General features: G+C 35.7%; 1 protein-coding gene across 2 annotated transcripts in view; it reads right to left on the bottom strand.

The window, feature by feature from the left end:
• The window catches only part of LOC145678475 (GON-4-like protein), a 103,315-nt gene that overhangs the window by 33,923 nt on the left and 42,377 nt on the right, over positions 1 to 27,015 (bottom strand). For both annotated transcript variants that reach the window (XM_081748655.1, XM_081748656.1), the window contains exons 7-11: positions 23,973 to 24,138; positions 21,274 to 21,345; positions 11,266 to 11,438; positions 3,702 to 3,977; positions 92 to 228 (exon numbers count right to left, since the gene is read on the bottom strand). In XM_081748655.1, the coding sequence (XP_081604781.1) occupies positions 92 to 228; positions 3,702 to 3,977; positions 11,266 to 11,438; positions 21,274 to 21,345; positions 23,973 to 24,138 (824 nt within the window). The remainder of the gene's footprint in view (positions 1 to 91; positions 229 to 3,701; positions 3,978 to 11,265; positions 11,439 to 21,273; positions 21,346 to 23,972; positions 24,139 to 27,015) is intronic.

Raw genomic sequence — 27,015 nt, 5'->3', positions numbered from 1 at the left:
AAACGAGTTTAAATTGCTACTTAATTAAAATTCTATGGAAAATATTGAAATTAACCGTCAAACAATGCTCAGAACAAAACTTACTGCTTACCTTTTTACTTCGTTTCCTATAGGATCATCAGAGGTCATTTGCCTTTCCCAGTCTTCTACTAGCTGTACTGCTGAATCTAAGTTATAAGGTTTAAAGCACGAACTACTGCTATTTTCGCTCAAGTACTTCAAGCTCATCTGAAAACATTAGAAAAGCAATTACTATTGTCTCCTTCTGAATTCTGTCCCGAAAGATACTAAACTTACTATAGGGGAGCCAGCAAGAGAAGGTCCCTGACAGCTAGCAGTGACGTTGCCACTACTCACGTGTCAAGACTTTTTCAGTGCATCTACAGTGGTAATTTAATTAATGGTGTAAGACAGAATGACCATTGTTGGTAACACTAGTACGGATGGATGAAATCTTGGATGGATGAAACTCTAGCTAAGTACATGATTGATTTAGGGATGCGTAACTGTAGGCTAGCTCTTATGTCCAAACGTTCTCCGCACACGTTCCACTATTGACAAGTCATTTATCTGCTCTCTCTCTTTTCATTACATATGCATCTATTTCCACGAAACTTCAGCAATTTTCAAAAATCTTTATTTCACAAGGTGCTTGATGTTCAAACTGTCGTCTGAAGTTGCGTTCTTGCGGATTCTCGATCAACTCATTATATAGCTGTGGAAATCAACTTACATGTCAATGTAAACAATCACACAATATTGTTATTTTGCTCCAATCCAACACTAAAGAAGAAAAAATGACAAGCGAAAGAACAGCAATCTGCATAACCAGTATGAACAATTATTTGTGCTGAAGATGTTATCTACAATGAGAATTACATATTCTACATAGTGGTATCGGTGTTATAAGTTTCGTAAATAACGGCTACAAAGTTGTAGGAGTTCAAAATCATGAAGTGTTTTCCTGGACACGGTGTATTTTCTAGGAACGCAATGAGAACTATTACAAATAGATCTGACGTGGTACTAATCAATGAAAACTGACTAGTTTGCGCACTTATATATAGGCCTTTTCGTCTCGCATGGAAAACATAAGTGAAATATAAATTAAAATTGGCAGACCTCTCTTTCGATTCATTACAGAGCAACGTATTTCACTGATATGGTTTATGCTAATTTACCAGGAACGATTCCAACTATAAAATGGGTTTTGAAAAATCTGAGAATAGATTTAGACAGTCCATCTGAAGGTATAACATCTTCAAATTTAGTTAAGCCATCTTCTCATCTATGTCCTACGTGATGCAGTGTTGCCAACATAGTGTGTACTTTTTTATTTTAAAATTGCACTACGTCAAGTATAAGATGATTGGAGAACAATGAACAAATATACATGTCTAAAATGCAGGAATGTTGCACACTTTAAAGAATTATTTGAAGAGACTGATTGCAACACAGCCTTGATCGAAAACCTCATATCACAATAATAGGAATATACAAACCAAAGAATATCAGTGAATTAAACAAAATACTCATCAAATAGGTCAGGATAAGGTTGTAACGTAAAAATCACTAATATGAATTCCATTTATCAGTTTTCGTAAGAAAACCTCATCCTATTAGTCTACTTTAAACTTTCGTAACTGCTTACTTGTCACCTGTGGAGGAAGGACTAGATTTGGTGGTAAAAAGGTAAAACAAGATCAGTTGAAATTGTAATAGAAATGATATGAGAGCACATTCTGTGATTATATACTGACTCTACAGAGTGATGAAATAAGTCTGGGTAAGATAATGTTATCATAAGAGTGAAATCGTTCCAATTTTCCTAAAGGAGATGTGAAAAATGTATCGTGAAATAATATTAATGAACCGCTGTGTCAATATTTTTGAAAGAATTTTACAGCAACAAATCTACGACAAAATGTGGCATAAAGTTTGTGCAAAAACAGCACAATTTCAGAAGAGAAAGATCAACAACAGATCTCATATTCACGGTAAGACTACTAAGTGAAGAGAGCTGAGGATAAGATAGAACGACTAGTCATAGCATTCACAGATCTAAAGAAAGTATATGGCAATGCACCTAACAGATCCATGTATAAGTAAAGTAGCACATTGGGAGTGGAAACATGATGGATCAAACAACTGTATATAGACTTCCAGTACAGAGTGAGATGATTTAAATAATAATAATAATAATAATAATAATAATAATAATAATAATAATAATAATAATAATAATAATAATAATAATAATAATAATAAAAATCGAAGTGTGCGAAAACTAATCATAGTTTGAAAAATCTATGCTCCATTGGTATGGATATACAGAAAGATTGAAAGAACGCTCACTTCACCTTTTTTTCTGCACATGAAATGACAAGGAAGCAGTCAGAAGGAAGACCGACATACAGACAGCACGATAAAGTTCGAAAAGATGAAAAAAATAAGAGAAACGTACAGGATGAAGAATGTAAAATGAAAAAGTCACTGAGGAGGCCTTGTATATACCTAGATCCGGCAAAATTCTGGAATCGGGAAGAAATCTATAATATTAATCGATAGCCGTGACTAGCAAATAAATCGTATATCGACTGCAACTGAAATGTCGTTTCTTATACACGACAATATATGAAAATAACCTCCGTAGAACGCAAATTACTTTTCCAAAAAGTTTCAAGAATAAAACAGCTAAGCGTAAGCATGAGGAAAAAAAAAACTTAAATAGACAACGTTACAGTCTGTTGTCACTAAGAGAATTAACACTATCTACGTAAGCCCTACTGAAATAAGATTCACTCTTGCTGTTCTTGTAATTTTCAACACAGTAATAATGCTTCCCTCAGATTATCTTCCTTTCTCTTAAATATTCTGTCTGTCAACTGTCTGGCCAGCCTTGGTAAGAGATACTATTCGAGAAAAATACCTTCTTGAATAATGATGTTCACCTCTACAAATAAAAATTGAATTCTTAAAACCCAATAATCTTGAATCTGTTACCTTCAATGTACGGGTTATCCCCTGCCTACTGCTCCGGCGACGCCACTTGTGGAATTCACTTAGCTCAAAATGTCAACCTCTTAAAGTAATGGAAAAAAATGAAATCTTAAAGTTTTACGTCCCACGGTTATGCCGGTTAGGCTAAAGGAGACGGTGATGATGAGAGATGAGTGAAATGGTGGAATGAAGAAAGTGGGAGGAAACGGGAGAACCCCGAGAAAACCCACGAGCACGGTGTTTGTCCACCACAAAGTCCACACGGCGCGAGCTGGGATCGAACCAGGGACCCCAAGCGCCGGAGGTGAACGCTCTACCACTGAGCCACCGCGCCCCCTTAAAGTAATGGAATACGGGTGTCAACGTCGTTGGCAAATCTCAACTGTTTGAAATTAAATAGGTGGCAACGGACTTTATGGATAATCTGTATACAGTATATTGGATAGGTAGTCACAAAGAAAGAGGTCGTCAAATTTTACCTAGTCTAGAGCTTCTGACGTTTATGTTTATTCATTTTATGTCCGGTTCGGTGAGCAGAGGAAAATTGATGTAGAGAGGGAACTAAGTATACAGAAAAAACAGCGATCCTACTGCAACTTGTGTGCATTATGGATTCAACATTTGTAATCGTCAGTTTTGGAGAAAATTAGAATAAAAAATAAACAACTAATCACAGTGATGAGAAAAAATAAAGGGCATACCAAGTACTTTTTACACTCTGCAGCTTTGTGATCTAAGTCTGGATGACCACTCATTAACAAAAAATGCTGGGTTAAGAGTTGCACATGCTGCCTCATCTGTTTGTTGAAAATTTCTAGTTGATCCTCCGTCAAACTAAGCCCATAAGTAGACTGTCTCTGAGACTCCATTAGACTTATTGCTCTTTCAATATCTTCATGAGCTCTTTTCTTTTCAGAAAGAGTGAGTTCATGCTGGACTTCAGACAACGCCATTGCAGCTGCATCATTCACTTCATCCTACGAACAAGAAAAGGAAAATAAGAAAACGTACTGAAGAGGAAATTTAATATCACTGTTAGTACAACGCCTAAAGAAAGGTGTAATGTTAATCGATAGCCAGATTAGCAAATAAATCGTATATCGACTGCAATTGAAATGTCGTTTCCTTTATCATGCCACAATATATTAATTTTTTAAAAAAATATTTAGAGTAAATTAATTGCACCTTTTACTACTTCCCGACATATCCATTATCATTTTGTAGTTGTTTTATTAGCTTCACTACAGGTATGTGAAGCACAACTTACTTACTCTGTAAATAATCAGTATATTAAATTTAAGTTTTCTTAATATTATTTTCACCTCGATCTGGTTTTCCTACAATCTTCTTGTGAAACAGTGAGAAACTTAATTTGGGGTAAGAAGTGTTTAAGAGAAACAACACATGTTCCATCCCCAAAGAAAATTTCACTATCCTATTGTTTCGTTCGTTTGAAGAGTTGTAGCATTCTACAAGTGATCTCTAGGTATAGAGAATTAGTTGTACGTGCAAAAGTTGATGTATAAAGAGCTTAGTGATTTACTATGTAATGTTTAGAAGAAGTAGGTTGCATAGAGAAATCTGTGCAACGACGGTGGAATAAATCGAGACTAATAATTAACGTGTATAAGGATAGTACATCAGCCCTCAATCACGTAGGTGAGCGAATAGTTGACACATCTTGGTCAAAAATCTATCCTTAGATATGGCATGGAAGGATCATTCTTTGGATAAAGACGATAATTTGAATGGGGAAGATGATTTAGGTGGCACTGAAAGTCTTTTTTTTTCTTTCTTTCTTTCTTTCTTAATCTTTCTAAAGGGCCAGTGCACTGCTCAAAAGCTATTTAATATTATAATATTTTCTTAAATATTTAGTATTTTTGAGCAAATTTCCGTCGACTGGCGAAACAGTACTTATATTTAAAATATTCTACACTAAGTGCAGACAATCCAGTTACGACAGCCGGCCTGAACAAGATTCGAATCTACTCTATCGCTTCTCACGATGGACTTATAACTGACGTATCTTATCTTACTATAGTTGCATAAAAATTATACTTATAACACTTATTCCTTCACCTTCACAATTCATTTCACAGTAGACCTGAAAATATCACCATTAAACTGATCTCTGAAACGATACAATTTCATAGATTCTTGCTAAGTTTAGAGTACAATAAAATCACGAATTTATACAACAAATTACTATAATACGATTAGAATCGTAACAAAGCATAATCAACTTCCAACATGAGAATAATGCACCTAATGTGGATACATAGGAGGAAGACAGTGAGAGAGAGAGAAAAAAAAGGAAACTGTACAGTTTGTGATGTTCAAAACCAGAGAAATAAACGACGTTATCTAGATGAAACAATGAAATTTTCAACATCCACAGCTATACCTAAGATTAAGAAGAAAGAAGAAGAGGGAAAAAGATTGAAATTAAATGAATGGAATAGGCGGAACAACAAAGGAAACAAATGAATGCATGTCAAGGTTCCCATTTATTTTTTATAAAATATGAAAAATGAAATGAAATCTTTGAGTTTTACGTCCCACGGTTATGCCGGTTAGGCTAAAGGAGACGGTGATGATGAGTAATGAATGAAATGGTGGAATGAAGAAAGTGGGAGGAAACGGGGGAACCCCGAGAAAACCCACGCACACGGTGTTTGTCCACCACAAAGTTCACTTGGCGGGGACTGGGATCGAACCCGGGACCCCAAGCACCAGAGGTGAACGCTCTACCACTGAGCCACCGCGGCCCTGCTTTATAAAATATCTCCTACCAAAGTTGGCTAAATGAGATATAGGTTCTTAGAAGTAAAAATTAATATTTAAAATTCCTTGACTTTTCCATGTTTTTTCAGCCTTTTCATGGAATTCCCTGACTTTTCCAGGACTTTTTATGAGTAAGCTGAATTCCCTATCTTTTGTAGGTTTTACAGATCGGTAGGAATCCTGACTGTAAAAATCTTACATCTGAACTGTTAATTCAGCACAAGCTCAAATACTACTACGGGTTAGACTACCCGAACCTGTGGTCTACAAGTGAGTGTTGCAGTGCTGAGTGCCAGACAAATGAAAACGAAAAAGAAAATTGGCATGTACTCTGTAAGTTGGGGATCTGAGTTACTGACACACGTGCTTACTTTTTTTCATGTAATCTTCAGTGATGATAAATGCGACTAAACAACGTACCCTGAAACTAAACTAATAAACGGCAACAAACATTACATTGTTCTGTTCCATTTCTTTATTCTCAAGATCACATCCGAACAGAATACGAAAAGCATTAGGCCACTTACTGCCTCTTATATTACATCAGTGGCACATATTCGTACTCATAAAATTCAACTTCTTCTTTCACACAAAATACTAAAGTGACAAAATGTATTTTACTATATTAAATGTCAATTATTATTATTATTATTATTTTCACCCATTCAATGAAGTTTTGCATCGCCTCTATTGAACAAATACACTTTTCTACATAGATTTTCACTTCCATAACCTCCATTAGCCTCAGATTCATCTTCTATACCAAATTCTTCTTCCTGATGATGCGCACTACGTACTTTGATAGCAAAGACAAAGCGTTCATGAAATCTTCATTTGATTATGGTTGTTTGTTACCCAGAAGTGTTTGGCTGGTCCAATTGGAAGAACTTCAGAAATAAGGTTTTCACCTTATGTTGATACAGTGGTGTTCCTCCCTACAGTTTCAAATGGGCTACATTAACGTTTCGCATTCCCATACACATTTTCTTAATCCTTCTATTGCGTCCGGTAAGTTTCAAGATCCGATGATCTTTCATTAGTCAAAAAATTAGGACACTTCGACTAATGCATCGGTCACGATATTTTATCCAAAGAGTATTAGCTGGTACAGCAACTGTGGAGACCCTCTAACTTGTTGAGAATACACAATACAAAGATTTCCTGAACGCGGTAGTTTAGATATGAATGTTTGCAATATATTCAGATACATATGTCTAGCAATTGCACTTCTTTTTTAAAAAATAAATAAATAAATAAAATTTTAAAAAATCTCGATAATATGGAACCAGACAACTCATCCACAGATGATCATTTTCAAATTTTAATGCGCACAGAAGTCACGCAGATGCTCGGTGTCGCAAATGCAGCCGCTTTACCTATCCATTTTATTCGATACACGAAATGTTCATTCACCTTATATTAGATTGCTGGCAAGCAAGAAATATTTGTTCCAAAAGTCGAAGAACATTAATTAATTCGGATACCATAAAAGGATTTCCTTTAAAATTCTGAGCATAATCTGCTGCTCTTAGATGTGGTTCATCAGCTTGTAATACCCTAGTTTGTGATAATTCTTTTATTTTTGGTGTGTCGTGATAAAGAATAATTTACGGAACATTTAGATATTACCTCACATTTTTTCTTATTCTTCTGCAAAACGCAACGCTACGATTTTCATGTAAGTTTACCTTTATATTGTCAAGCATGGCAAATCAATGGAATACACCATGCCACTCATAACGCAACGATCCATCATGATTTAAGAATACCATATACTGATAGTATTAATACTCATAGAACAGAAACTGAGCAATATTAAGCATTGTTCATGTGCTTTCTATATCACGAACAACACTAATGTCAATATTCGCAAAATTAATAAGCAAAATTCATGTAGTTTATTGGAAGTTGCTATTTTCGATGTTAAATTTGAGCATTAATAACTTCGTATTTGCAACAAAACGAATACAAATGGATGTAATCTTACGGTTAGATACGTTGTCATATGTTACATAATAGGAAATGCTTTTATTCACTTTAATACATAACTTGGGATTATGCCATAAGCTATTTTTAATGTAAAATGTTTGCTGAATGACCGAAGCAATCTTTACACGTATTAATCACATCTGATTTGCAAGCCATTCTTGTGAAAGAAATATTTAGTAATAATCTAAAGGCATTGTTATACTTGTGCACGTGACGATTTCTTTCCTGCAAAGTATTCGTAAATTGGTTCCTAAAAGAGAACATTGGATGCACAATGCTTACTAACTACTGAATCAAGAAATAAATAAATAAATAAATAATAATAAAAACTTATTCAGTAACTAGAAGAAATACATGTAAAACTCCTGAAAATTACAGGCCTTAATAATGCTAATAATGAATATTACAGTCTTGAATAGCGGTACGTGACGTTTGGGCGCGGACGTTTGGGCCCCGCCGTTTGGGCACTGGATGTTTGGGCGCGAAGCCATTTGGGCGCCAGACGTTTGGGCGCGAGTTAAATTAAAAAGTCATTATGTTAGGCGCTGAGTACTAAGTTCCAATCAAGATATCACAAGGTGTCTACTGTAGTGGAAGTCCTTGAATTATACTGGATTTTGTTTTACATACTAGAAATACTGTAATTTCAAAATTCTAAAAACTGAATTAACAATTAAATTTTGTAAATTTAAGTGTCAGCCAAAGTTAAGTATGCTTTTTATTTGATAACTTTTCAAACCAAAGGTAAGTAGACCAAACTAGATATGATTGACTGCATTACATACATAAGAGCCTATTCCATTAAAAAAATTAAACAGGCCTTCTACTGTAGTTATGCAATAAGTGTGAATGTCAAAAACTTTTCTAGTGGCTAAATGACCAATATATTTACTTTAACAATATTTTTCACATTTATGGGGGCTGCGGTGGCTCAGTGGTAGAGCGTTTACCTCTGGTGCTTGGGGTCCCGGGTTCGATCCCAGTCCCCGCCAAGTGAACTTTGTGGTGGACAAACACCATGTGCGTGGGTTTTCTCGGGGTTCCCCGTTTCCTCCCACTTTCTTCATTCCACCGTTTCATTCATTACTCATCATCACCGTCTCCTTTAGCCTAACCGGCATAACCGTGGGACGTAAAACTCAAAGATTTCATTTCAGATTTTATTTTTCACTTTGAAATCGTTCTTTTTTTCCTTTCGCCACCTTCTTTAATGTAGGTTAAATGCTTACAATGGGACGAAAAAAAGTGTGTTAAGTTTTGATTTTTATATTGGAATGTTAATATAAAAAAGTGATACCAGAAATACGGCATACTGCAGTTCCTAAACTCAATGTCTTAGACACCCTGTATTAACATCTTTCCCTCAACTCGATTAGGATTTAGGATTTTTAGATTTCTGGGCTCTCGACATCTAAGGCCATTTAGCCCGTCACGTTTGAGGGAGCACACTATCTGGGGAAAGGGAAGGAAGGAAGCGGCCTGGACCTATAAATTAGATACCACCTCGGCATTATTAACAGTCGTCTGATTCCTTCATTTTCTAGCTTTCTTATATAATACAAAAATTAGATCATTAGAGCAGAAGTACAAGAATAGTGAACAAGCGAAAAATCAGTCCATGACGAGGTTAGGCAACAAATACCACAAACACATTAAACTATTTAATTTAGAAAATATACAGATAAATGAGGTGAGATAAACACAGAAGTGTAGGAAATGTATATATATCTTGGTTCGCGCTTAGTTTTCAGTGCCTAGCTTACTTTATATGTCGTAAATTGTGATTTTTAATATGTACCTCGCGCCCAAACGTCTGGCGCCTAAACGGCTTTGCGCCCAAACGTCCGCGCCCAAATGGTGGCGCCCAAACGTCCTGTCCCGTTGAATAGCGAGGCTATATTTAGATCTAATTTATCAACTTGTGACACACTGTTTCGTGTTTTATTTTCGGTGTGCCGCGGTAAAGAACATTTTTCAAGTGTAGGTGAAAAATTAGCACCAAATTACACTAAGGCAATAAGTTAAACTTAACTAAGGGCATAGTTAATATAAGCAGCTTGAAGAACTATATTATAAACAAAATTATCAAGCGTTCACCTTGATCTTTTGTATCTTGTTACGAAATTGTTCAAGGCTGCGAAATTGTACAAAAGGGCTGGAATTTTTAAAGAATTAAGAAGAAAATAGATCAGAACCTACGAATTCACTTGTACAATCTTGGTGGTCTCGCTACACCAATACTGTTAAGTCTGATAAAATCTCAGACAATTGCACGCTGCAGGTCCAGCCCGACACTTTCACGTTAAGAAATGAGAATGTTAATTGAGACCCTACCTATGTCCTCTCACAAAACCAGATAACCGATACGAGCTTTATTAAACCTTGCTGACGTTTAAAATACAAAATAGACAGATTATTATTCTGTTTCAAAACGATGCTATATGTAAGAACTCTGAATCGGCCAATAAAGTTGGAAAACTTCGTTACAAAGTAACCGCTGTATCACGGAACTTGACAATATCATCTTAATAATTATCTTGCTCTTTAAAAAATCACCGCTTCTTATTGAAAATATTTTATATCTAGAATGTTGCAATAAACACCTACTGTTATTGTAACAGAAGCTGTTTATTACTCTGAAAGTGTATACGTGTTCTTCAAATGTTTTGATAAAACCGAAAAAGGAAGATTATTATATTCGATATCTCTCTCGTGTTCCTTGTTATTTCTTCTAGTTATGCCAATGTTAAGCTTTATATAAATTTCTCCGATTCCAAAAAAAATGCACATAAACTACATGGTTTTACAGCTGCAAGAATTCCTCCAAGGAACAGACAGAAGTTCTTTTCTTTAAATCTTAGATACATAGAGTATAACAAGCTTCTTGTGGTTATTATAAAACTTCTAAGGTAAAAATATATCGTAAATGATTATTTAAAATTATCTGTTCTCAGGAAGCATGGAGGTTAGTGTTAAATTATGATTAAAGCTCCTTACGTTCTTCAGGTAACTGTAATTTAACAATTAAAAGATTGCATTTTAATAAACACCTTCAACCGTAGAGACACGAGCTATCAGTCAATGCATATAAACTCAATAATAAATTTGACTAATCGCGCAGAATTATAACGACTTTTCAATCGATAAACACTTTTTAAAACGCGCTTAATAGTTCATACAATTCAATATTGTACTAACAGAATATTCTGATACCTGAACAAAAAACAAAACAAAAACCTGAAAACCATTGGTTGTAAGCGAGAGAAACTGTAAAACCAAACATACTTATACATTAATTCTGAACAAAACAGTTACACCAGAAAAATATATGAAACTAAACAGAATATCCCGAATTAGTAAATGCTAGTGCAATCCGTTAGCAGGTTGTAAAACACGAAACCTCGACTAGAATTGAACCTAAATAACATTTCCAATTTCAATTCTATCAAGTTACGAAACTCCGAAATATTATAAAACGAAAATTACTACCTCTCCCAAAAGTTTATTGTTCTTTCCTCCGCTTCCAGGTTCCTTCCTTTTGGACGCTAACTCATCTTCACTAGGCAGGAAGCCACAGAATTCAAATAGTTCATCCATTAGCATATTCAACTCCTTTTTGGAAATTTTAACAGCTCGATCCGCTCGTAACTCCTCCTTGTCCACTGGAATAAACCCAAGTTTGTATTTTAGAAACAGAAAGTAAAAAAGAAAATATTACATTATTATACAAAATCCATAGAAGTACCATTGAATTCACTACATTATGCGATAGCCAAATTGACGTTTTTGGTGTGAAACAATAGTTCTGTTGCCAGGCCTTTAATAAGACACGAGCTCTCAGTGGCGAATACCAACCAAGTTCTCGTCACACTAAGAATGGGTAGGGTATTACAATACATAAAAACAAAACACCAGTAATCATAGTGGAAGTTTATAGCACTGTCTGTCTGTCCACTTGATTCGAATACATTACATACAAGTAAATCAATGTAAAGTAGCCTCACGTTGGTTGGTGTTTTATGATTTTTAACCATGCTTCGGTCCCTCCGAGAATCAAGGACCATTTGTTTCAACTCACTAAGCCACATGAAACTTGTCTTACAAACTGCGTAATGAATGTATGTGAAAAATAAATACCATGGTGTGTCATTAGTGTAAGCATTCACTTCTGGTACTAAGGTTTTTGTTTCACCACACCATGGGAGCTTGCTGAATTTTGTTTCATCTAATCACGTTATTCCACTAATTTATCCACGATCATTCACACTTGCAAATTTAATGATTCTCTTTACTTCATAAGACATAACCATGGGACGCTACACTGAAGATTTCATTTCATTAATTATCAACCAATTTAACTAAAAGTACTAACCAAATTGCATGTACATTATCAGAATCATTTAATATTTCGCAGCTCCTGTTTTCCAGCCACGATCTCGGGATCGTAGGAGTACACACTTTCCTAACCATGAAAATATAAGTAACGAAAAACGTACATATCATTTTTGACGTCATTTGATGAAGAGTTCAAAGAGGAAATGAAGTGACTTACGAGTCGGAAAAGCGATGAGGATCAGCGGAAAAGCGATGTGGTTATTGACCTGCGCCAATACAGGAATGCTGCGCACACACAGCAATCACAGATTGTCCAGGTCACAGAGAAGAGTAAGTATCGAAGCAGCTCGTTCGCGATTGCTTGTTGTATGACTTTACGGTAGCCCTGTCAGCAGCTACATCAAATCGTCGAATATGTCAGGCATTTGCTAACGAATGAAGTAAACAAACGAACCGTCGCACTGATTCCAGAAGTTCAAGTCGGGAGATCTACGCTTTTCTGATGAACCTCGCAATGGGCGACCATAGGTGTTAGATGATGAGGTTCTGAAGAAAGTCATATACAAGGACAACAGTTAAATGTCTGGTGAAGTTGGCGAACGCTTCCAGGTTTCCGAGGGAAGAATCAAACTTCACCTGACCGCACAGGAAAGGTGTACACATTGAAAAAGTTGTACCCCACACACTGTCGACAGTCCACAAGAAACAACCAGTGACTTGTTTGTCTTTGCTGTCTCGGCACAGCAATACATCCATATCTGGATGATTGCTCATGAGTGACGAAAAGTGGGTCCAATATGACACTCCCAAACATACAGTGAAACCTGTTTGGCCACCATCGGTTCCATCGAAAAGTGGCCAACTTAAGACAGGTGGTCAACTTACAGAAAATAAGTGTGATTTGTGCATTTTTAGAATAGGATTTCTAGTATTACTTGATTGTAAAATTTTAATAAGCAGTGGCACGACAGCTACTTATAAATAATGTATATAGAGTAATCATAAAAATATACAGTACTAGAAAATATTACTATAGTATGTTTAATATATGTGCATACCTTTCTCTTCCTGAAAACTAGTTTGGTACATTGGATTATTCGGATTGAAAACACAATAACACAAACAACCATGAAATAGAAGCGTTTGTACGCAGTTTATTGAAATTGATATTATAGCACACTGAGTTATTCAGATTGAAAACAAGAAAAGTTGAATTATAAATTGAGAAATTCATATGCAATTTATATGACATCTTTTCAGTTGTTACTGAATGGTGGTTCATTCTAGACGTATTTGTTTTATTCTTTTTACCAGATATGCACATTCTAATATTGTAGTTAACTACCTCTTGTTAATGAGCTAGAAGTGTTTCCCTCGGAGCAAAAGATGTTTTAAGAAAATCTTCAGGGAATTGATATCTCAAACACTCCGCTATCTTTTGACAAGCCGACAGGTGCCAATAGTTGACAACTGAGATGGTTAGTTTTAACCTTGAGAATTTTCCGGAATTACTAAAGCCCCCCACTGATGAGAGTTGATATAGCTAATGGTTTTACCAAAACAGACAGGGTAAACACATGCGTACAACCATTTCCTGAATTCCTGTACGTGTTTTTTCTTATTTACACCTTCTTTCACCACCCCTCTGGCCATTGACCTCCAAGAACAAATCGTGTGAATCTATGCTTCTTTGTGTCCAGTCACAAATACAGAACATCTGCCTCTTATATGTGAATTCGAAAGAGTTAAGAAAAACAACAAAATTGTATTTTGCGTGGCCAAGATACGCAGGTAAATTTATCATTATCATCATAGGGTAAACATTGCTTCAGTGTAGCCAACTTCCAAGATAGACAGGTGGCCAACTTATAAAATAATAAGTAACGAATGTCTTATGGGAAAATGCAGGTTCAAGACGAACTAGGCCAAGATAAGCAGGTGGCCAAGTTGACAGGTTTCACTGTACAAAACATTAGTTATCACCACGTAAAGCCTGCGCATCACTCCTCAAGACTACCTCTGCACCCACGTAAGAGAACACTCCTTATCTGGTAGACTAATCGTCAAGTGATGCATTACAAAATCCTACCATTAGGCCACGCCATCACTGCGGACCCAGACTCACAGCAGCTGGAACATGCATTGCAGCAGGAGTCAGGTTAGTTAATTTCAAGTGTGTGCTGTACCTCCAGAACAACGCGAGACCACACCTGGCAAGAACGACCAGGAACACTATTCAGCGACTTGACTGGGAGACTGCCATTCATCATACCAGACCTAGCACCATCAGATTACCAGAACAACTACCTCCGTAGGAAATCCTCAAACAATGAGGCAGATTTGCGGCACGCACTCACGGACTTTTTTGTCTGCAATCCCCAGTTTTATCGTCAGGGCATTACGCAGCTGAAAGAACATTGGCAAAGGCTGTTGGATACGTACGGAGATTATTTCGATACCTACCTCCAAATACCATGCGCTGTATGTCTGTCTGTTTTTCACGATCACGACCAAAATTAACTTTATTAGTTGCCTTCTATATCATTTTAAAGTTTTTGTTTGAGTTTAGTAGCTTTGGCAATATCGTGGTTATATAAAACCGAATCTAGTTTTCAGTGGGTTCTGAATATCAGAACGGGTATACGGACAAAACCACAACCGAAAATTATTACCAGGTTAAAACTTTCCCCGGTCGAAATCTCGCCATAACAATTTATTCGGTGTGGGATTTCAATACTAAAAACTTTCAAAAAATAGGAAGAGAATAATTCTCGAAATATTTTAATGCCACGCAGTGGAGTTGATGAGAAAGTACCAAAGAAAATATGCTATATATTGCATTAAAATCAAATATATATTTTTTTAATAAAAATCATCATGAATAAGTTTTTGAATTCAGGTTGGGACAAGGTTATGTCACACTTTCTGAACTTCGAGAGAGCGTGATTTGAAAAAAAATATACTTGTTGAGCAGCTTTTTCAAATTACGCTATTTAAATAAGGAAATTCTCAATTTAGTGAAACCTTTTTCCCGCTTATCTTTGACCCATTTTAACAGCAAGGAATGGGAATGATAGGAACGCTCTATATCCAATATTATATATATATATATATATATATATACACTACATGACCTAAACTATTACTTAGGGATTATTGTACTTGAAAATTGTACAGTTATTACACTATGTGTATTTGCAACTTACAATGTGAATTTTCCGTTCTTCACCTCCTCATTCTTAACAGATTTAAATCACAAACAATAACTTTATTTCCTAAGGCTGGAGGAAAGTACATACATTTAAAAAGAAAATCGGAAACAACTTCAAAATATGTTTAGGGGCCGCGGTGGTTCAGTGATAGAGCGTTCACCTCTGGTGCATGGGGTCTGGGTTCGATCCAGCTCGGGCCAAGTGAACTTTGTGCTAGACAAACACCGTGTGCGTGGGTTTTCTTTGGGTTCTCTCGTTTCCTCCTACTTCCTTAATTCCACCATTTCATTTATTTCTCATCATCACCGTCTCTTTTAGCCTAGCCGCATAATCATGGGACGTAAAACTTAAAGATTTCATTTCATTTTCAAAAATAGGTTTCTTTTTACCTTGAATTTCAGTCTGATCCACTGTATTATGGTACAAACTAGGAGTGCCTACCCCTCTTAGTACATGACGAACCCCCTAAATTCACTTTACATGTTATACCTGACCAGCAGCACCAGCTTTCAAACTTATTTAATATCTCTGACTTCCCAACACCCTTCTCCAAAACCTGGGTGTGGTCTTGATTTGAAAATGAAAGGAAATTTTTTTGAGTTTTACGTCCCACGGTTATGCCAGCTAGGCTAAAGGAGACGGTGAAGATGAGAAACGAATGAAACAGTGGAATGAAGAAAGTGGGAAGAAACGGGAGAACCCCGATGAATCCCATGCACACGGTGTTTGTCCACCACAAAGTTCACTTGGCGGGGGCAGGGTTTGAACCTGGGACTCCGTGCACCAGGGGTGAACGCCCCACCACTAAGCCACCGCGGCCCTTGGTCTTGATTTGAAAGTATTGTTCTGGTATTAATTATACCTGTTTATACTTTTATAAGTTGCTATTTAATTTCGACTGATTTTCTTTTGCATCCACTTCTAAAATCCCAATGGCCCTCTTTGAATCATAAAACTCCCTTTGGACACTTCTGCTACTTATAAATTATTTGAAGAACATGAACTGCGATTTCTGTCGAACGTAAGTTATGGTATATGCAAGGAAGTAACTACCAAGCTATCTTTCGATTTCCTATGTAAAATTAATAAAATTAATGCAAAATTTGTTTCTTATTTTCCAAACGTACATTGGAAATGATCTTCTGCCATGATTTTAACCTAAGTATAGGCAATTTTTAATATATGTACATACATACAATATTCAACTTTGTATATTGAAGAAATCATATGGCGAAGTTTCATCCCGTGAAGTTCTGGCCCGGCGAGATTTTGAGCGGTGTGGTTCCGGTTGCATGGCCTTGTACCCGAACCCCACAGGATACAGTGATACGTTAAAATTCTACATCTTGTATTATTCGAATTTTGGACTGATCAAAGATTGTACACACATGAGCCTTTTACAACTTATTCTATTAATCAATTTTCGTAATAAAAAAAGTACACATTACACAAAAAATAACGGGCTATAAAATACGAATGAATAAAGAAACATGACTGTTCTTAGTAAGTATCATTAGAACATGTATTTCCGACAATTCTAAGTTACTGTATTAAATCAAAAGCTTCTCTTTGTATACCATTCTTGGCCGTAATAGACTCCCATACTACAATTCTGGCAATATCGTTGTAAACGGGTTAGTCGATGTTAAGACAGTAAATAAGGTCAATGTCAACTCGGCTGCCGCGCACAACAGAAAGATGAAACCAATATCCAATAAAACATCTCTTTTATAGACTCGATGTTAGTATTAACTTTAAGTAAACGTAAATATAACCTTTGATTTGTGGCGTGTACTATCCCCTTAAATAGCATGAATGGGTACAGAAAGCTTTAAAAGGCAATATTTAAAATTGTTTGGAATGTTTGATATAAGAAAATAATAATACTTGAACAAAAATACCTTAGGATGACAGAGAACGAAGAATAAATTGGTTGCAATATTAGGTAATATTACATTTTTTTTATTACTTTTTATCTTGATTCAATACTCTGCTAATACGCAGTTCAAAGTTACGGGTATTTACCGAAAAGGTTATAATGGAAAAGTGTTAAATTTATGTGAAGATTTAATTAATAAATGTTACTTAACTTCGTTTATTTTTCTAAATTAAAACGTGTTACTTGTTTAAGGAAAAAAAACTCAATTTAACTAAGAATTTACTGAAAGATCGTGTTGCAGTTAAAATCTAAAATAGTGCCTTTGAATAAGAAAGTGCTTCTGATCTCTAAAATAAAGTCAGTTTAATTAATAGGAAGAAATAAATAAGTGATTAAATTTAACATTTCCTAAAAAGTGCGAAAAAAATTTTAACGCCAAATAAATTTAAAATTGAAGTTATTTTGAGTTTTGTTAAAAGTGTACATAATGTCTGCGGGATTAGGAAGGTGAAAATAACTACTCAGTGTAGCTGTAACTTAATGAAATTGCAATCCTGGAAATTTAATTAGAAATTCCGTGCTTTTCTAAATTAATGAAAACTCATTAATTAATTAGGTTTAATATCAACCAGTAAATAATTGATAAATCCAACTATAACCACTAATACTAAAACTCCAATTACCGAACAGAAAGACAGAGTAGTAAGTCGTATTATCGAAGGCCAACCTGGACCAGAGGAATCCAAGAGAAAGTGTTTCATTTGCTCTTTACTTCAAAGAGAAAAATTATCAATATTTATTTCAGTTTTGGAAAAGGATGTAGTTAGGTGTAGATTGGTTGAATTTACGGTATGCACCCTTTGCTCAGTAAGAATTTAACTGCTATTGCAATTTATTTTAGCACCATCCCAGGGTGTCTATAGGTTTTGTAAATCCAAATTTCTTGACCTTTTCTTGACGATTTTACAATTTTCTTGACCAAGTACTACAGTATTTTAGGGTATTTTTTTAATCCCCTAGCAATGGCCGGTTAAGATGAAAGCTAAAAGTATTTTACACTTTTGACATAGCAAATTGTAATTAGTAAAGACTGCACATCTAATTTACCTAATTTTATCATCTTAGTGTTAACTCTTAGAATACATTTTAACTTTCATCCAGAATTAACTTGCACATTTGTACTTGCTTAAAACATTTATCTTCACTCATCTCATAAACAGCTCTTTAAATAATGAAAAATAAGTGAAAAGGGCAAGAATGTAAGCTTACTAAGCAAAAATGTAAGCAGCAACAAATACTTTTGAACAAAACATTTATGTTAGACTAAGCATACTTACGTACTCATTTTCTTTTTTAGATTTGTAATTTCTCCGTTCAAATGGGGCGCAGTGGCTCAGTGGTAGACCATTCATCTCCGGTGCTTGGGGTCCCTGGTTCGATCCCAGCTCGCGCCGTGTGGACTTTGTGGTGGACAAACACCGTGCTCGTGGGTTTTCTCGGGGTTCTCCCGTTACCTCCCACTTTCTTCATTCCACCATTTCATTCATTGCTCATAATCACAGTCTCCTTTAGGCTAACCGGCATAACCGTGGGACGTAAAACTCAAAGATTTCATTTTATTTTTTCTCTACACAAAGAATCAACTTTTTCATGTGTTTGCTGCATAAATCCCTTCTTCTTCATCTCCAACAAATGTAATTCTTGTGCAGCCTTTCTCTTACTATTAGCCACTTCGTTCTTTTTGTTCTTCTTAACCTTTATAGCTTCCTGTCTTCTAGATGACGATTTCTTACCGCCAAAATAATTGCTTTAGTTATCTCAAACGTTAGAAATCATTCCTGCAGCTGTAACTGCTTGTTGAGCAACGAGTAACTCTTCTATCAAGTTTTCTACCGAACACTCTTTATTAACTGAGAAACCTATTTCCAAAGCAGCATTGCCGTGAAACAAGGTCAGATGCTGGTGAAAGAACTCAGTTGTCGAAACACTATTCACATCTATGTCACGGAGAACGTTAGAAACAAACACATCCAGTTTGTCTGTCTTCCAATCAAATGATTTAACTGCTTCCTTTAAACACGGGGAATCTCAAAGTTGAAGGTAGTTCCGTTTCACACAATCGGCCATCGATAAAGATAAATGCTTCTTAGACACAAACTATTCAAGAGCAAGGGTTACACGAGACACTCGTAATGAGCTATTCGCCATTAATCTGGTGAAAGAATAAGACCCCTTTAGCAATTCTACAGGCCAATAGCAACTTTCCAACCAGTTTCTTGAACAGAGTGATCAAAAAAACTCTGCACTGGTTCCTAAATGATAGTATCTCCAGAACTCTTAAACCTTTGCAAACAGCAGAAACACCAAAACCAACATCCACATCCTGAGCCATCTTGATACTGGACGAATTTGTCAAGTCAATGGTAATGAGCTTTCAGGTGTTGTTTATTCCAATCATGACATTTTTTAGAATGAATCTGGTTGCGATACTGTATAATTCCCTGTACATGATTGGTACAAGAAAATCATTAGACTGAAATGTGGCAAGAAAAGGCTCAAATTTCAAGTGCAACTGACTGAAGAAACTCAATCTTTGCAACGAGAAGCTGAACTCGCAGAAATTCTTGTACTTTTTAAAGAGATATAAAACACAAATTCTTGACCTACCGTACCATTTCTTGACTTTTCTTGACATTCTTGACCTAGTGTTCGATTTTTTTACTTTCTTGATCTGTAGATACCCTGTATCCTATCCTAGACTATAAATCTGATAAAAATCAAATAATAAATTTCTTAAGCATACTAATTCTGTTTGGTAAGGCGTATTGGGTTTTGTAAAAAATAATAATAACCTTGTACTGCCTTCCATATTCGAGTGTATTATAAAGGGCTTAACCCAGTTTGCAATATTGGCCCAAGTTAATGTTAAGCATTAATCTTAAACTATGTATGTATAATTTGTTTGTATTCACTTTTCAAGCAATTAAAGACAATCTTTTAAATTAACTTTTAATTTCCAAGAACCAACAAATTTTCCGTAAATTTATTCTGGTTGGTATGAATGACAGTTACGTCTGTGGTGTTTCTTCTCTTTTTCAGAGTGAAGTGTTTTCAGTTGTGTCCGACTGCTAAATCCGAAAAATCTAAAATATCACTGCCCAGAGTCACCTAAAGAAATTTGTAGGTGCGAAAAAAATATACAGATGTAAAGTACATGGTATCCAAGTTTGTATTAATTGTGTATCCATGCGTACGCTTATAGCGCTGTAGCATAAGGCAACTTAAGGTGATGCTAAAGCAATATATTAGTAAAGGGGATAAGCTGTTTATACAAGCACTATCTTACATGTAAAAAAAACATCCATAAAGATTTTCAATGAATCTACAATGTAAGAAGAAACAAGAAGATAGGAAACAAGGGTAAGAGTATTAAGAATATAAGAAACTTTATCTTTAAAAACTGGCAATAACTGGCAATATTACTTTTCTAGGAGACTCTTTGCAAGAACAAAAAACAGGAATTATTCGTCAGAATTTTGTTTTCGCAATGAGTTTCTTATTGCCTTCAATCATTGACTATCACGATTTACAAGACGCGTGTAAATTTTACCTTCAAAGGTTACCTTGAACCTCTGTATTTCTAAAAAGAAAAGAAAATGGACTGTAATTTATGGAATTTACATTAACAATAATAATAAAGCATCCAAATTCTTAAATGAGTTTATTTCTAATGTCGAAACGATGCACACAGCAGAAATACACGTAAAACAAAATACAATAAAAAAAAGCATTAAATATACGAAAGGAAATTTCAAGGATGTGGAATGAACGTATGGAAACAAAATTTTGTTGGTGAGCGAATAAACTTAAAAAGTTACCAACTCTTAAATCATGTGCATATTATTTCTCACAGCGCTAGTCCTAAAAATCTCGGAAAAGCTTTAGCAGAAACTAAAAGAACTAATAAATAAACGGTTGGTTTTGCTCTTGAATGTTCTATTTCAGCAGTTTCACTAAAACAAGAAATGTACGCTTATAGTATCCCCCTTCCCTCCAAGAAAAAAATCTTACCTGCTTCCTCGTCTTCTAAAACATTGTACTCAGGGTCTGCTTCATCATCATACGTGTCGTTTAATGTGCTTTCTGTAAAAGAAAAAACAGTGAAACTATCAGTGGTTAGATACTATCCTAACACACGATGTTGGAAACATGAGGAACATTAATGACACATGTGAAAAATTTAAACTGTGCACTTGATTTTAATCAAAAAGTGTAAGTTTATTTATTTCTTTAGTTTCAAAAAACAGAGAATATGATTTCATTATTAATAATATTGTTAAGGGGCATTAACTGCTAATTAGAAAACGATCAAATCTTTTTTTTTTTTTTTTTTTTTTCTTTCTTGGAAAATACTAAAGTTTCACAACTACTCAAGAATATCGAGATAGTGAAAAATATGCTGTAACATCGAAATAACATTTAAGAATGCTATTATATGTACTTTGAGAACAGAACGCTTTAGTTTCAGAAAATAAGTTGAAATCATGTAACTCAGTTATAACATGAAATGCTTACAAGAAAATAAGTACAGATGTTAGTACCGTCAAATGGGGTGAATAGAAACATGGGGGTGAATAGAAACAAAACTCCCAGATTAGTTTTGGATTTATCTGGACGATAAATTAACCAAGAAAACTGAAATTTCTTAACATAGTCTTATACGGCTAAAATGTTCAGGGCAGAGACAAAATGTTTTACTGAGTTGGGAACACTGAGGTAGACGGCAGTAGCATTAATGTGTTACTGAAATCTTACACGGTATTTTAGTGCTCCTCAAACTTTCTTGGTAAGTATGACATTTTCTTATTTGTTGCAATTGAACATATGCCTATTTTGTAGTTTGTTGTTTCATTTACTGACGTTCATAGTAAAAGTTTTCCTTTTGTAAATAATTTTTAATCAAAATTTAACTTTACTGGGTTATTGTTATGATTTTTAATTAGTGGGGTGAATAGAAACACTTCTTGAGGAGTGGAAAATTCTTGAGGAGCGGAAAAATAACCTGATAGAAATGTATCAACCATCTCTAAGAACAAATTTCCAAGTCTTCTGAAAGAAAAAAAAAAAAAATTGTGATAAACTGAAGGAGGAAAATATCAGGGCTGGATTTGAAAAGTGTGGAATTTTTCCCCTTTGTCGAGACCAAATACTGAGGATGCTGCCAAAAAGAGACAATGAACGAGAAGAAACAGAACAGCAAAAGTCATCTCAGACTGTAAACCGTTCCCTTATGGATATTCTCAAGAGCATGAGAGAAGATGAAAAAATTAAATAAGGGAAGAAGAGAGTACGAATAGATGTTTCTGGTAAGGGTTTTGGTTTGTTTTCTGAAAATGATACATTTTCATCAAATCACAACGAAACTCAATTTACCCTTGTATTGTCGGAAGAGGAGAAAGACAACACTCCAGAAGACAACATTCCAGACGATCACGAACTAGATGATGGTTTTCTAAAGCTGGTGATTTTGCTGTGGTAAAGGTTTATGAGAAGCTAAAACTCGATGAGACTATTCACTACCCAAGTGCGAAAATGTGAACATGATGGATATGTGGGAGTGTTTTATAAGAGAGCACATAAACAGTGAAATTTTCAGAAACTTCTGAAGAATCGTTCTTACTACATGAGGATATTGTTACGAAACTGTTGGGTTTTATTAGGAGTTCGTCAGCATGCTTTAAGTATATGATAAGTTTCGGGCCCCTTCGTGGCTAATAGGTTAGCGTGGGAGAGCCGGGTTCGATTCCCGGCGGGAGCTCATATGGTTCTGATTCCACGTTAATCAGTAGGTCCACGTCTCATATAGCCTCGCTGCTGAACGGGACGTTAACCTCAAAATCAACTCAACTCATGATAAGTTTCCCTGGTGATTTCAGTGGTTTAAATCTTATTCAAATATCATCAAAACTGTATGGTCGTTTGTACCTATATTGTGCATTGTATTGTTTTATAAGTTTGTAACTAATGTAATACCGGTCTTATTGAACTTATATCTTGCAGGTATCAAATACATGGTTAGTTTCAACAAATACGCTGTTTCTTTTTACCTTTCCAATAGTATAAAAGAAACAACAATAAAAATAAAGCCATTGTTTCTATTCACCCCATGGGTAGGGGTGGATAGAAACATTAAGAAAAATCAAGGTGAAGAAAAGTGGAGTTGATAAATTAATATGACGTTTACTGAACTTCATTAGCATATTAAGACCTTTTTTTTTTTTTTTTTTTTTTTTTTTTTTTTTTTTTTTTTTTAATAATCTGATACGCGAAATCTTTAACATCACCAGACTTATATACTCATATAGCCAAAAATGTGTTTCTATTCACCCCATTTGACGGTACCCGATTTCCAATTATCTGCTGTACCCAGTCTTCTACTAAGTCAGTTGATAATGTCAAAAGACAGGAAGAACCATTACTTCATAATATAAATATGAATAAGCCAAAGAGCACTATCATTATTAGTATTTTTTACTTTTAAAAAGTTACTATGTGAACAAAAACGATGATCTGATTAGTATTTTTCTTTTCTATACGACATGGTTCCATTTCTGGTCCAGCTGCGTTTCTTCATTTTATGATGGGGACAAAATAGCCTCGCTGCTGACATCTTCATTACATTTCAATCAATCAATCAATTATTTCTTGATTCTATTAATTTCAGAAAATTAAATAGAATTTAAAAAGTAACAAAAATCAACAGGAATTACCTAATGGTTGTGTAAATTCCTTCAAGAAATTCTTCCAATCTTCATCGTCGCAGTCCGAGTCGTACATGTCCGTGGTAATATCTGGTGGAATGAAAGAACTCTCAATTGTTTCTAACGGGGTATCACTCAAGGAAAACTTCGACCTTGTTCTTTGGCCAATATTTTCCTAAAATAAACCAAAATATTAATTCATTAACCTAATACACTGCAAAGAATCCAGATCATATTATAAAAATCTAATTTCAAGGATTTTTAAACTTTGTTATTACTATACATTTTTCGAATCCGGTCTTATTACCGGATTCCACCGTAGTATTGACAAACTAATTAGAAAGTGACCACTGTGAAGCTGAACAGGAAATACCGAAAATAAATCACAACGAAAAAGAAATAATAATAATAAAAAAAAACATATATTACAGAGAAACAACATAAGTCTGTATGTCGAGACGTTGGTTTATACGTAGTCTACGCTCTGAACCTTGCAGTGCGGATCCTATTTCCGTTCACTGACAATAGAAATCCAGGAGAATTAATGAATGTCACTCACCTTTCACCCAAGTAGCCTATTTCACAACTTAATTCAGATCTTCTGATTTTAAGGTAAGACTTTCGAAAGCTGTGTTTTACTTTAGTAGAGACATTTTTTTTAATACTTTAAAGGATATATGAATGTGATCCATTAGGGCAATTCATTATGAATATGATCCATTAATTGTTTTGTCCCCTCCAAGATTTGAGCGTTGCTGTGCTTTGTATACGTATTCCGAAGAATTATTTTGTCCAAACTATCGATCGCTGCGCCTCGGCTCGGCTATTGGAGAAACGAATACATAGTCTAGTTTATACTAATGGCCGCTAGATGTCAGTTGTCTTCTGTTTTGCTTGGTAACCATCATGTTTAAAATGGCTACTCCGCAGCAGAAATCATTTTGTGTTCTCGAGTTTGCGAAGTGCAATTCCGTGATTACAGTGCAAAGACGTTTCAGGTTGAGGTACCAAATTGATCCTCCGAATGGGTGGAACATTCGCAGATGGTATCGACAGTTTGTAGATACAGGATGCGTATTAAAGGAAAGAGTCCTGGCCGCCCTCGTGTTCCTGAAGAAATGTTGCACGAATTCAAACTGCTTTCCAACGTAGTCCTTCAAAATCAACTCCTCGTGTCTGCCAGGAGTTACAAGTGCCAACAACAACAATTTGGCGTGTTTTGAGACGTCGGTTGGTTATGAAGCCGTACAAGTTACAGCTGTTACAAGCTCTGCGTCCTGATGACAGACGCAAACGTGTGGCATTTTGTAACGAGATTCTGGATGCTATTGACAATGATAACATTTTTGCACAACGGATCGTGTTCAATGATGAAGCGTTTTTACGTGTTAGTGGTCAGGTAAACAAACAAAATGTTCGAATTTGGGGCCTACAGAACCCACATGCAGTCACTGAACATGTACGAGATTCGTCCAAAGTCAATGTGTTTTGTGCGACATCCCGATCATCTGTTTACGGCCCATTCTTCTTTAATGGAAACACGGTTAACAGTCAGCAGTATCTCGCTATGTTACAAAACTGGTTGTTTCCGAGGCTGCACGAAAATAACTTCATTTTTCAACAAGACGGGGCACCCCCTCACTGGAGTCGCCAAGTGCGTGAATATCTGAAAGAAACTCTACCGAACCGTTGAATTGGCCGTCAAGGAGCAGGCGACTTAGCATGTCTCAGCTGGCCTCCACGGTCACCTGATTTGAAACCCTCTGACTTCTTCCTGTAGGATTTCGTTGAAGACAACAACCACCACTCCCACAGAACCTGGAAGAGTTGAAGAGCCGGAAATGAAATGAAATCTTTTGAGTTTTACGTCCCACGGTTATGCCGGTTAGGCTAAAGGAGACGGTGATTATGAGAAATGAATGAAATGGTGGAATGAAGAAAGTGGGAGGAAACGGGAGAACCCCGAGAAAACCCACGCACACGGTGTTTGTCCACCACAAAGTTCACTTGGCGGGGGCTGGGATCGAACCCGGGACCCCAAGCACCAGAGGTGAACGCTCTACCACTGAGCCACCGCGGCCCCCAGTTGAAGAGCCGGATCCGTACTGCCATAACATCAGTGACGCAGGACATACCTGCCCGAGTATGGGAGGAATTTGAGTATCGATGTGATGTTCTTGTTGCTGATGAAGGGTATATTGAACATCTGTAATTTGACTTTGAATTGTAATTTGAACTTGAGAGGTTCGTAAATATGTGTATAAAATTTCATATTCGTATGTCTTAAAGTTTAATAAATATATACATTCGAAATATGTATATTCTTTTTGAAACAGGGTGTATACTCGATTTCACGTTTTTGACCAAGCTTTTCCTTATAAAACTTAACAAGTGAGTTTCTTTTCATAGTGTGAAGCTACGGTAGACTTCCAAACTATACGAATTCAATACTCAAACTTGAAGAAGTACACCTATAATTACTGGTTGCAATAGAGCGATGCAATAGAATGATCAAAGACAGAACATGTACGTAGACACTGAATCTAAATCTAAAAGCTATTACTCGCTATCCTTTACTGTGTTTGTTTTGTTGAGTGTTTGTTCTATATTGAGAAAGACTGAAACCGGAAACTGTTAATTTGAACCGCTTCCGGTATGAATTGAAGGTTAAAGCAGAAAACAGAACCTACTCTTGGAAAGCTGAATCGAATGCAAACACCTGAATCTCGATCTCTGACAGCTTTGTTCTTCGGAAATCTGTATTGAAAACAGTGCATTTCAATCACTTCCGGTTACGGATAGTCATGGTATGTTGCCTTGAGACGCTGAATCATTTGCAAAAAAATCGCTTTACGCTGTGTGTTACCATTTTCGTCCTATGGTGACAAACGTCTATTCTCGGGACGATGAATCGATTGCTCTCTCTTATTGTTTTTTTGTTTTCTGGAAGTGAGCATTGAAACCGAAATAGTAGTAAATTTTAACCATTTACGGTTTTGGTAGAACGTTGCAGCTTGTGATTATGTTCTCTTGAGACCATGAATCGATTGCA

The sequence above is a fragment of the Thermobia domestica genome, chromosome 2 (genome assembly GCF_964235325.1).
Source record: "Thermobia domestica chromosome 2, izTheDome1.hap1.1, whole genome shotgun sequence".
Classification (NCBI taxonomy): Eukaryota; Metazoa; Arthropoda; class Insecta; order Zygentoma; family Lepismatidae; genus Thermobia; species Thermobia domestica.
This window is presented reverse-complemented; position numbering and strand designations above follow the sequence as displayed.